Here is a 13,044-nt window from a genome sequence, read left to right as displayed (position 1 = left end):
CTTTCACTCTTAATTCATTAGAAAAGTTATGAAACAATACAACAATGTTGACTGTTATAAATGAAGCTGATTGCTTTATACCAGTTATACACTTGTCCATTAAATAATCAACCAATAAATTCTCAAAAACAAATTCTAAGCGAATTCTTATGGGTTGTCTAGGAGAGGCTCAAATCTACAATCTGTATTTTAAAAATCAAACGACATGTAAAAATCTTATGACATCAAACATTGATAGGCAATTCTGGTAAAACAACACCAGGTACTTGACATATCTGGAAACACATAACATGAACATGAATAACACACCCAATTTTGCCAATTTATTTCAGAATCGTCCAAAAAATTAATATTTTTTGGCCCAGCCATAAAATATGGACAGACCAACCAACTAGCCAACCAACCAACAAGGAGCAACTACTGGTAATCATTATGTCTCCCACCACAATGTTGCAGAGAAATTTTCAGGCTTGCAGACTTTTAACATTTTTTTACAACTCAGCAATTACACAAGAATTTTTTTCTGTCACGCTGCTGTTTTCAGTAACTGTACACTACCTGGTAGTCGATGGTGTGCAGATCCCATAAGATGAGTCTACTATCAGACAGCAGGAGGGCCAGCCTAGTCTCACTGACCTGACAGTTACCGAAGCCCATGACCTTGCAATGGCGGGTCATCCGTATGGAGTCTGACTGACCCCTCAGGTCATAGGTCACTTCAGTGGAGGCACTCTGGCCTGTGTCATCTACAAGGCATGTCGAAATAATTGTATAGGTGTTACAAAAAATATTTAAAGTGATTTATTCACTTTTTATTATTATTTTTTTAAAGAACAAATTGCTTAATAAAAATTCTTAACAAATGGGTTATATGTTAAAAGTTCATTTTGAGAAGGGATATTTCCCATAGAACTACAAAAAGTTAACAATTATAAAGATAACAAAATGTTATGCAATATCAATACTACCAAATGCATCTTTGTTCTCCGGAGACATCTGTCCCTGCAGGCATTGCTTACGTCTTACTCTACATGTGATGCTGCCGTTCTCATGCAGGCAGTACAGGATATCCCTCTGTGTCATAGGTAGCACCTGCAGAGCAACATAGCAATATATCCTGCAGTAAAGACATTGTGTTCTTAATGTTTAAAAAGCAAGGGCAATTTCTTAACAAAATCATGAACAAATAAAGCAATCTCATGCAATAAATAACAAATATAATACTGTCGTTTATATCTATTAACCCGTGCACTTCAGCACTATTCAACAACTGGTATTGATGTCAATTTTACCAAACAAACACACTACCTTTGGTGCTAGAAGTAACAAGACATTTATCAAAAGGGCACAGATGAACCACGATACACTTTGGTTTCAAAATCTACTTAAGTCAAAACGCAGCTTCTATTTGAAATGGCCAAATTAACTTTTGACCTGCATTTGTGACCTTCACCTTTTAGGCTGACATTTAGAACTCTGCCTCCCTATAGTGGTCAATAGTTGAAAGTAATTTTTAAACTGCATAATGAATGACAAATAACAGTCCAGACAAGGTGTTTTATGGCTAAATTAACCTTTGAGCTCTAAGTGAAATTAACCTTTGACCTCTAAGTGTGACCTCCACCTTTCAGGTAAGGGGACAAGCAACACACAACTTGTTGTCATATTTTTAATCCATTACTATATGGCAAAGCTAAGGCTGAAACATGAAAATTTAAGATTTTATGGCTGATATTGACTTTGACTACTTAGTATGACATTTATCTTTGAGATAGGGAGATGGATATTACACTCAAACATATTCTTATGACGGTTTACATTTTTTGGAAAAGTTATGGCTCAAACTGTAATACATATAATCAAGGTGTTTAATGGCCGAATTTGACCTTTGCTCTAAGTATGACCTTGAACTTTTAAAATAGTGGGCAGGGTTTACACGCAACATGGTGACTTATGATAATTACCATTTGTGTAATTTGTATATAGGGCAAAGTTAAAGGGCGACTGCAATTTGTCGCCTTGTTCAAAGGAGGTATAAAAAACCCATAGATTATACATGTATAACAATTTTGTAATGGATAAAACAGGGGGTTTTCAGCACTGTCTGCGCCTTTGGAAAACGGAGGCATTCTCAATGCAAACCGACCTGATCCCAAACCGAAATTAGAACAAAAATTCCCAATTTCCAAAAAAAAAATAAAAAATTATTTTTTTTTTTAAAACAAATATCTTATGACTTATGATTACTAGTTTGTTAATGTTTCAACTCGTCCAGCTGATGTGTATCATATCAACAAGCACTGCTGTGGTTGAGCGAGGATTTAGCACCATGAACCTGCTGTGCTCCCCATTTCACAGCACATTCACACAAACCAAACTTACTCATCTGATGCTTAACTGCATTTAAGGGCAAATTAACACATTTATTTGTAAAACCTCTGACTTATCTAAGTATGATAAATTCACGTTTACCCAAAATGAGCCCTTTCATCGAAGCAAAAATTCCCAAAACGGACAATTTTGTCAATAAAAAATTCCCAATTTGGTCAGACTCCTTTTCCCAAAATAGGCGGAAAAAACCCTGAATATAGTATATGTAAGTAAGTCAGAGGTCTCTGATTCAATACAAACCAGGGAGTGTTTTCAAGAACTTTCATAAGACATTTACTGGTTCTTCCAAAGAAACTTGTGAGTGTCTCTATATAACGCTATGTAAGCAATCAAATAAAAATACACAGGTTTAAGTTTAACCTATGTACTGTTGTGTTACCTCAAGGAATGGAGACCAAGTTTACTGTTGTGTTACCTCAAGTAATGGAGACCCAGTCTACTGTTGTGTTACCTCAAGTAATGGAGACCCAGTCTACTGTTGTGTTACCTCAAGGAATGGAGACCCAGTCTACTGTTGTGTTACCTCAAGTAATGGAGACCCAGTCTACTGTTGTGTTACCTCAAGGAATGGAGATCCAGATTACTTTTGTGCTAACTCAAAGAATGGAGACCCAGTCTACTGTTGTGTTACCTCAAGGAATGGAGACCCAGTCTACTGTTGTGTTACCTCAAGGAATGGAGACCCAGTCTACTGTTGTGTTATCTCAAGTAATGGAGACCCAGTCTACTGTTGTTACCTTAAGGAATGAAACCCAGTCTACTGTTGTTACCTTAAGAAATGGAGACCCAGTCTACTGTTGTGCTACCTCAAGGAATGGAGACCCAGTCTTCTGTTGTGTTACCTCAAGGAATGGAGATCCAGTCCTGTCCGCTGGTATGATGCCCACAGTCTGGTTGATCTCAAGGTCAAGAATGAGAACCTCGCGAGGATATACCAGCAGCAGGTGGTGTCGACATGACCGCAGGTACAACATCTGGAGGCACTCATTCAGGGCTATCAGATCCTTGCCCTGTGACCCTTCACTGGACAGGGGAAGAACACGCACAGCAATGAGAAATACAAATAGCAAAATGGATATTGGAATATACTGTTTATAAAGGTTTATTAAGTACCGGTATATTCGAACATTGATCATTTGATATCAATACATGTAACAAATTCTGAAAATTTTGAATATTTCATGGTGAACAAAGCAGCTTAATTCCTAGTATAAATACATGCAGCAATATACCGGTACATGAATATACAGTAAAATGTATAAATTTCATCAATGATATACATATACATACTATTACAAAAGTTGGCGTACAAGTAGACAGGGACACAAAAACAGGTGTCCATTTGCTTTAATATCAAGTTTCAAAAATGATTAAAACTAGCCTCCAAAAAACAATTTTAATGAATAGAAAGACACCATAACTTTATCCATTTCCTATGATGATTCCTTATAAACCAAAATGTTTTCAGAATTATCTATGTCATTCTCTATCCTTGAAGTGTGATGTTTTATTTTCAAATCTGTGATAAAATATTGTAAAACTTGTCATTTCAACATTTTGAGAAACACATCCCTTCAATTCTTGAAACCAGATGCCGGGCCCATTTGATCCACTTTACAAGAGACTGTTGGTCAATGTGAACAAATGTATTTGGTTTTGCAGTTTTAGACGGCAAGCTTTAACTAAAGATTACCCAGCTCTACAACAATAACAACACAAAATAGTTTTGTATGATCAAAAGGACTATATGAGCCTCGTTCTTGGAAAACAAGGCTTAACCCTTTGAGCGCTGGAACCGGATTTTGAAGACCTTTGCAAACAGTTTGGATCCAGATGAGACGCCACAGAATGTGGCATCTCATCAGGATCCAAACTGTTTGCTATTCTGATAGTATTCTTTGAAAAAAATCAAAGAAAATGCTAATTTAAGAAATTCAGCAGACGACATTTTTGCAGACAACAAATTTCCCAGCATGCAAAGGGTTAATGCGTGAATGTAAATTGCTGCCTCAGATTAGCCTGCGCAGACCGCACAGGGTTAACGTGGAGGACACTTTTCGCTTGTATGGAATTTTTTGTTGATAGGAAGTCCCTTCCAAACCAAAATCCTCTTTAGGCTGAAGGTGTCATCCCTGATCAGCCTGTGTGGACTGCACAGGCCAATCTGAGACAACACTTAACCCTTTCCCACTCAGAGGCAAAGTGAAAATGGCTTTTGCAAACAGCATAAAACCAGTACAGCCTTACTCGCAGTCTGTTCAGGTTTTATGCTGTTTGCTGCTAATCAGTGTATAAGGGTTCGAAATGAAGCCTTTAAAACTTGAATCTAGTTAGAAAGGTCTTTAATTAAAGTTAACATTCTAAGGGACTACAAAGGCGTAAAAATACGTATCTAAGTGGTCAAGGGTTAGTTAATGCATATGCACTTTGCCCACTTTTCCCAAAATGAAGCCCACATGTAGCACGTACTTGCTGATCTCTCCCACTAGTATCCTGGTCATCCTCTTGGCCAGGTTCTTGGACGTTGACTGCTTACGCTCCAGACTTCCCATGGACGACTCACCCTTAGAATTTCCTGCTTAATAAAAAAGTCACAAATATTTGTGGCTGTTTTTTAATGAATGAACCTTGCTCTGGGGAATGTGATTTTATACATGTGCTGATAGTGTCGTACCAGATTAGCCAGTGAAGTTTGAACAGGTTAATCAGGGACGTTACTTTCCGCACAAACTTGCTTTTTCGCTCAAAAGAGACTGCCTTTTAACAAAAAAAAACAACATATAAACAGAAAGCATCGACATCTCAGATTAGCCTGTGCAGTCTTAACAAAAAATCCCCATAAAAACAAAAAGTATTGTCCCTTATAAGCCTGTGTGAACTGAACAGGCTAATATGTGATGACACTTGAGGCAAATGCATCCAGCCCACTTTTCCCACAGTAAGCTCAAATGTGCTGATGTATACAGCAATATTTCATTTGTTTGAAGTCATATGGCAGATCACAATTTACTTCCAGATATTGAATGCAAGACATAACAAGGCTTTAGCGTTTATTTATTGTATCTGCCAAACAACATTCTTATATATAATGCTTTAGTTTTGAACTCGTTCCATATATCTGAATATAGACCCATTAAAAGCATCAGCAGTCAATGTTTAAGAAATTGAAAGTGTAAGCAATAAAATATACTTCATGATAACAAATTTGAGCTACACATGAAGTGCAATAATGGCTGAAATGTTTGCTAAAATGAAGTATAAGATACTTATATTAATTTAATTTATGAGACAAAGAAAGTAATAACATTAAATTGTTATAGTTTGTTCAATTGTTTTATAGTCATAGTAATATCAAAACAGTGAATTTGTCCCACCTGATGGACTGGAAATGTAGAATTTCTTTCCGTTACTCGACGGTGTCTTTGTTATGGAGAAGTCATCAATGAACACAATAGAGTCTTGACCCAAAACTGAAAGAAAATCATGTTTTAATAACAATAACAAGAAATGTTCGTTGTTTTAAACATCTGTATGCATCCATCTAAATAAATCTTACTTACTGCATAAAAGTAAGTACTAGAACCTTCGCGTGATTTTGACGGATACAAATATATGAATACAGCTTTTTAAAAAGCTGTCATTTAAATACACACCCAGGGATTGTCTGTTAGTTTGTGTTGTTGAAATATTGAATTACAGCCATTCATTTTACTTTTCGAAAATCATTACCGGAGAAAATACCAAGCCCTGCTAACAGAGATAATATTTTTACTTTTAAATATTACCCATTGAAGTTTGGAAGTTTTTATTACAGCATTGACTGCATTTGAAGGAAAGAATCACAAGAAAGGAGGATCAATCACACATACATGTAGTGTGTATATCAAAGTGTATAAACCTTTACCACTTAGATACCTATTTCGTGTATTTGAAGTCTCTCAGAAAGTTATATTTAATTTAAGACCTTTCTTACTAGATTCAAATTTTTAAGGTTTATCTCCAAACCTTAAATACTGATGAGCAGCAAACAGCATAAAACCTGAACAGTCTGCAAGTTACTCGCAAGTTGTTCTGGTTTTATGCTGTTTGCACATAGCCATTTTTACTTTGCTTCTAAGTGGGCATGGGCTAATACATACAGGCCACGTTTCTAAAGCAGAATGGATCAAGAGCTAGGGAGCAGAGAGCCTCTGTGTATGTCTTCTTCCAGAGCTTGGTTCCCGTGTCAGCGTTCCACAGTATGACAGCATACGGGGGATGAAGGGCAACCAGCAGGTCACGTGAGGCATCTTGCCATGGCAACCATTCCATACCTGCTCAGTGTAAGTAATTGTAAGCCAGTGATTTTTTTGCTTTAATTTGTTACAGCCTGTGCCATTTGAATTGGGAAAATTAGCGCGATAAACCGTGAAATTGGGAAAAATAGCGCGATAAACCATGAAATTGGGAAAAATTAAGCATTATAAATAGGATTATAAGTAACAGAAGTGATATTGTTTTTAAGTGCATGTTCAGGGAGTTTTCTAGAAAAGGAGTCTGGTCAAATTGTTTTTTTTTTTAATTAATTAAAGTGGCAAGTTTGGGAATGATTTATGGACAAAAATGACTAAATTCAAGTTATATATTTTGTTAGATGTTTAAAAAATAAAGTTGAGACCTAGATTTAAGAAATCATAATTAAGTTATATGAGACTTCTTTCTAAAATAAAAAAATAAAAAAATTTTTTTTTTTTTTTTTTTTTTTTTTTGGAAGTTGTTTTTTTTTTTGGGGAAATTTTGTTCAGAATTTTGGGAAAAAACGTGTATTTTTGCAATTGGGAAGCAGCCGAAATTCGGCTGTAAATTTGAGCAAAAAAATCACTGTAAGCACATGACACATATTTCCATTGCTAGTAGACAATAACACACAAAATATTTTTGATTGAATACTTAGTGTGTCTTCCATAAATAAATATGGAACTTCATGTAGGTTAGTTTACGTAAAAAAAACACTTCAAATTTATTTTGTATTTTTGATATGGAGTTATTTGACTAAGTTTGACAAAGTTTTATAATTTGCTGATATTCAAAATATTTTTTTTTACTAAAAATGCTTCTTGTAATTGACCAACAAAGACTGAGTAGACTAATGCAGTTTGACTTTAATTGGTTAATCAGTGCAGCCTAATTTAACCAATGGACTTCTCACAATGGGACCACAGACCATGGACAAACAAAACAGAAGAGCATTAAACGACTTTGCAAGTCAATTAGGATAAATAGACCTTTGCTTTTATAGTAAATGAAAACAAAATGTTTTTTATGGTAATGAAAGACTTATTATTTCAGACTTGTATAAACATACACACATGTGCATATATTAATATCCTTTAATCACACAAAGAAACACTTATATATACATAAATGAATTCAGACTTACATAAAACTAGACACAAGTGCAAGTACATATCCATAAATCACACGAAGAAGCTAAATGAAATTAATTATTTTCAAACATACGTACATACATACAAGTAAATTAACCCATACATACATGCATACAAATATGAATACACATACACATATGCTTTTATATTTCTATTTATGTATGTGTGTAAAATTTAGTCCCAGATTAGCCTGTGCAGTCCACACTGGCTTATCAGGGAAGAAACTTTCAACATTTATGGAATTTTACTTTTGAAGGAAACCTCTTCTGAACGAAAATCCAGTTTAGGCAAAACATCTCATCCCTGATAAGCCTGTACAGACTGCACAGGCTAATCTGGGACAACAGTTTACACACATGCATTGAGCCCAGTTTTCTAAGAATACAACTCAATTATTATAAGGTGTATACCAAGAATGGGTTTGTTGCCGTCACAACATTCTGACTTGGGCTCTCCCTGTGCCACATCCCAGACTATTATGTTGCCCGAGGTATCGGCAGAGGCCAGGCGTAACGAGTATGGGCTCCCTAGATCGTGGGCGTAGTTTTCTCTAGACCACTTGACCTGCATTAACCCGTTTACACTTAGATACGTATTTTCACACAATTGTAGTCCCTAAGTCTAGAAAATTAAATTAAATTGAAGACCTCTCTTACTAGATTCAAGTTTGAAGGCTTCATCTCCAACCCTTAGATACTGATAAGCAGCAAACAGCATAAAACCTGAACAGACTGCAAGTGAATCACAGGCTGTTCTGGTTTAATGCTGGTTGCACAGCCATTTTCACTTTGTTTCTGAGTGGGAAAAGGTAAAAGGTATCAACAGAATGCATTGGATATGTTTAGTCTCTGATATTTTCAGTGAAACTGACCAAAGACAGTGTGGTATTATTGATCAGTTCTCAAAAATCTAAAAAAAAGTAAAACAATATCATACAACAACATTGCTTGAAGAATGATACAGAATAGCATTTGAAAGGAAGTTTATGTAAACTGATAGCAAACCCTTTCCCACTCAGAAATAAAGTGAAAATGGCTATAAGCAACCAGCATAAAACCAGAACAGCCTGCAAGTAACTCACAGTCTGTTCAGGTTTTATGCTGTTTGCTGCTCATTAGTATCTAAGGGTTTGCAAGAAGCCTTTAAAACTTTAGCCTACTAAGAAAGGTCTTTAATTAAATTTGACTTTCTAAGGGACTACAAATGCGTCAAAATACATAAGTGGGAAAGTTTTAATATTTTAAACAAGATTGGATCCTTACCTTGACTACAGATGACTTGTGCCAGTTCAATACTTGAATTACCTGCAAGAATGGGCAGAGATTATACAGCCTGACTAGCTTGAATATAAAAAAACAACATGGCAAATTCAAAGTTTTTTTGTACAGACTAAAGAGCCTGTGCATAGACATACATTTGGTAAAGCAACTTGAGCGAACTACAATTTTACAATACTTTAAGAGCTTTCTTGTTGTATACATGTGCTTTAAAAACAATCTTTTATAATCATGTACAATTCTTTAAAAAAAAAACAACTGGGTCACTTCACTAAAGTTTCTCATAATAATTTAATGTCTCTTAGCCCCATTCGTTTAGTCAGAAAAACTGTATCTGCTAACAATGAGTTGGGCAGGTCTCTTCCAGGTTTTACATGATAAGAGCTGAAAATTGGCTGAATCCGGCAAAATGGAAGGTTGACAGTACATTAATTTAATTTGTACAAGTATACTTGCCTGAACAGTTTTGGGGTCTACAACAACTACATGGTTATTGCAACCATAGGCAACAAAACCCTGCCAGCCCCTAAAATATAGACAATCATGTGTCAAGGACCATATCATATCCACAAACACACTATTATACAATATCGTACCAATATTTGAGCTACATATATATACACAATTTTGAAGGGGCAAAGCAATTAATAATTAAAAGAGTTGTTGCCTTGTTACAGTGTATGTTTAAAGATGAGCCACCAAATAGGCATGTTATGTAGCGATTGCCAAAACTGCACTCTAGGACTCAGTGCTGACAAAAAAATTAGCCTTAAACATATTTGGTTGTCAGACCTCCTATGAAAATTGTCGAGTAAGAAGATATGTTTGCAGCGTAAAACACAGATTTTAAGAACTATTTACTTTAAACATGCCAGAACAGATGGATTCAACAATCAGAATGTAAATACATGGTTATACTATTTGGCTGCATGAACAAAATACTCGTCGACAATCTGACCTGATCCAACGAATAATATTAAAGAATAAAGATAACACTTGTGTTGGACCAATCAAATCACTCATGTGTTTAAAACATCGAACATTTGAAAGGTATGTAAACAAAAGTTTCAAAAGGCGCTGGAAAGTTAGTTTTGATGCATAGTGAAACGGCAAGAACGGTCAGAATGTTTTTTCATACGTTTTATTGAATTATGGTACCAAGGTCAGTGAATTTTGCAGGGAAAATGCCCTTTAATCCGTGAAGATTTCAGTCTTTGATCTGGTCAGATCATCGCAAGTAGGCAACGAGACTTGTGCATCGTGACATTTCTTAAAAATTGATCTAGCAATTGTAAAAATACTGCAAGATATGTACATTTCCAGAAAGGAAATTCATTTCTGTGTTTAATAAGACTGAGTACATGGAAATCGCTGCACAATTGATGAAGTAATGGCTGTTCAAAGTGATACACCCTATTTTCGGTTCATTTTGAGTTGAATACCTTGGGATATAAAAAAATAATATATTTGATAGTGAAATGTTTTTTTCAGAGAAATTGATTTTTCGTTATAATTTGACTATTTTTCATTCAAAACTAGTGACCTCAAAACCAATAGGGGTCATCTGCAAGTCATGATCAATCTACCCATGAAGTTTCATGATCCTAGGCGTATGCATTCTTGAGTTATCATTCAAAAACCATTTTACTATTTCTGGTCACCGTGACCTTGACCTTTGACCTAGTGACCTCAAAATCAATAGGGGTCATCTGCAAGTCATGATCAATGTACCTATGAAGTTTCATGATCCTAGGCCCAAGCGTTCTTGAGTTATCGTCTGACAGCCACCTGATGGACGGACCGACCGACAGACCGACTGACCGACAGACAGACCGACATGAGCAAAGCAATATACCCCCTCTTCTTCGAAGGGGGGCATAATAATGTTTTCATATACTAATGATTATCATAGCATCACGCTAACCACATGTGTTACCAACTGAGGCTAAAAAACCTGTCAAAACACTAATTTTGAATATCAAACAAATTGAGCGCTGACCAATTCACATTGATAATTCACATAAATTAACTTTCGTTTTTGACAGATTTTCAGAAAATAATTTGTAAATATTGCATCATTCTAAATTTAGAGTTAATTAATGATTGGTTAAATAAAAACAGTGCTTGATGTGCGCACATCGCGTTGAACGATTACACATGCCTCTGTCCCAAATGGATGTCAAATAGGGGCACGCCACACATTTCATGTTATGGATTCATCCGCATAGTGCACATGTGTGTTTACTTCCCGAAAATGGAGAACGTCTGTGTTCATGAAATTCTTAAACACATTAATCTCAATATTTGCCAGAAATTATGAGGTTTTGTAAGTAATACATATACTGATTACTGACAACAGTATAGGTGGCATGATTGATCGTTTTAGGTGTCCTGCTTTTTGGTCAAATTTCCCTACATTTTTAATGGGATGTCCCGATTTGGACCTGAAAATTTTTGGCATGTATGATATTGTTATTGTCTGAATTGAAAAATAAGCAAATTAAAAAGGGGGTGAGTAACCTAAAGAATTGCAATAATATTTATATTTTTCTGACCCAAGCTACTGCAACCAGACACATAGAAGTTGAAAGTTAATTTCATTTCACGATATTTGGGCTTCAAGTGATGTTTCCAGTCATTTATGACATTTGCTTACCAAGAATTGATTTATACAAATAAAATATGTTTTCTTGCATATTTACCAATTAGTTTAGCAAGTTTGCTATTGAACAACAGCCTTGGTGGGGCATAGTGAAATACTCAGAGTTGAGCAGACCTGACAAAATGCCTGGTTATAAACCGGCAAAAAATAAGAACTACATTTTAGACAAAACTTAGTTTACTTCAAGTTCTTATAATACCATTTAATTTTGCCATATATAATTAAGATGGTGTTAACGATGATAAGATGACACCATAAATACGTGTATATTTAACACTTTTCCTGTTGAAATATGTTTCATGAAACATATCCGAACATTATAAATCCGACTAATATTCATCTTTTCTTACCAGTCAATAACGCCTTTATTTTGCGTTGACAGTATGCCAGTTATCAACTTTGGTGAAAGCTTCATGTCCTGACTTTAGAAATATCACTCAATTAACGGAATTGATTTATGGAGACTTAAAATCTGCGAAAACAAATTATTTCCTCTCAAAATCTTCCATGTTGACATTTTACTCTATTGTCACATTCATAAACTTAAATGAAAATAAATATTTAAAAATAATATGTTTTATTGTATAAACACTTTTTCATATTAATTTATAATTTAAATTAATTTAAATGACTTTAAATGGTTCATTAAGTAAAACATTTGATAAGCATTGATTAATATCTTTATTAAGTAGATTATTGATATTATATTACTAAACGGTGCGCATGTAAACAGTGACGACTCTGTCGTGGCATTTACAGGTATTTCTCAATTGAATATTGCAGACACAGTTTGCATGCCTATTAGGACAAGCAAACGCATCTGTTGTCGTTACATTTACTTTTATAATATGTGTCGGTAAAAGCACAGCATACACTTAAATGGGAAAGTTAATTGAAAAGTATATAGCATGTTATTTCATACCGACAATAAATAAATTATGATTTGATTTTGATAAGCACATGGGTACCCCTGCACCTGTGTTGCTGTATACTATCATTTAAGTCCAATGTTTATTTTCCACTGACAAAAGGTGCCAAAATTGAACTCTTGATCCCTCTTTTTCTAATTAGCATACATTTCCCATTTGATTCCCCAATAGTTAAATGCATGATCACCAATCACATTTGAGCCGTGCTGTGTGAAAAGGGGTTTAATTCATGTGCGTAAAAGATCGTCTCAGATTTGCCAGTGCAGTCTGCACAGGTTTTTGCTAACAAGAGACTTTCTGTGAGCGAAAAATACCATAAAAGCGAAAAGTGTTGTCCCTGTCTTAGCTTGTGCAGACTG

At 35.2% G+C, this 13,044-nt stretch overlaps 1 protein-coding gene across 2 annotated transcripts in view; it reads right to left on the bottom strand.

The window, feature by feature from the left end:
* The window catches only part of LOC127842008 (WD repeat-containing protein 11-like), a 39,058-nt gene extending 26,753 nt beyond the window's left edge, over positions 1–12,305 (bottom strand). Inside the window, exons 1-10 of one of the 2 annotated variants that reach the window (XM_052371307.1) lie at positions 12,107–12,305; positions 9,551–9,620; positions 9,080–9,121; positions 8,228–8,381; positions 6,531–6,704; positions 5,766–5,861; positions 4,861–4,969; positions 3,234–3,414; positions 969–1,092; positions 559–746 (exon numbers count right to left, since the gene is read on the bottom strand). In XM_052371307.1, coding sequence (XP_052227267.1) covers positions 559–746; positions 969–1,092; positions 3,234–3,414; positions 4,861–4,969; positions 5,766–5,861; positions 6,531–6,704; positions 8,228–8,381; positions 9,080–9,121; positions 9,551–9,620; positions 12,107–12,171 — 1,203 coding nt within the window. In that variant the 5' untranslated portion in view covers positions 12,172–12,305. The remainder of the gene's footprint in view (positions 1–558; positions 747–968; positions 1,093–3,233; positions 3,415–4,860; positions 4,970–5,765; positions 5,862–6,530; positions 6,705–8,227; positions 8,382–9,079; positions 9,122–9,550; positions 9,621–12,106) is intronic. The other variant, XM_052371308.1, reaches the window with a different exon arrangement.
* Between the last annotated feature and the right edge of the window lie 739 nt (positions 12,306–13,044).

Source organism: Dreissena polymorpha, chromosome 8, assembly GCF_020536995.1.
Source record: "Dreissena polymorpha isolate Duluth1 chromosome 8, UMN_Dpol_1.0, whole genome shotgun sequence".
Lineage (NCBI taxonomy): Eukaryota > Metazoa > Mollusca > Bivalvia > Myida > Dreissenidae > Dreissena > Dreissena polymorpha.
The sequence above is the reverse complement of the archived record's forward strand: the minus strand, read 5'-3'. Positions and strand labels throughout refer to the sequence as shown.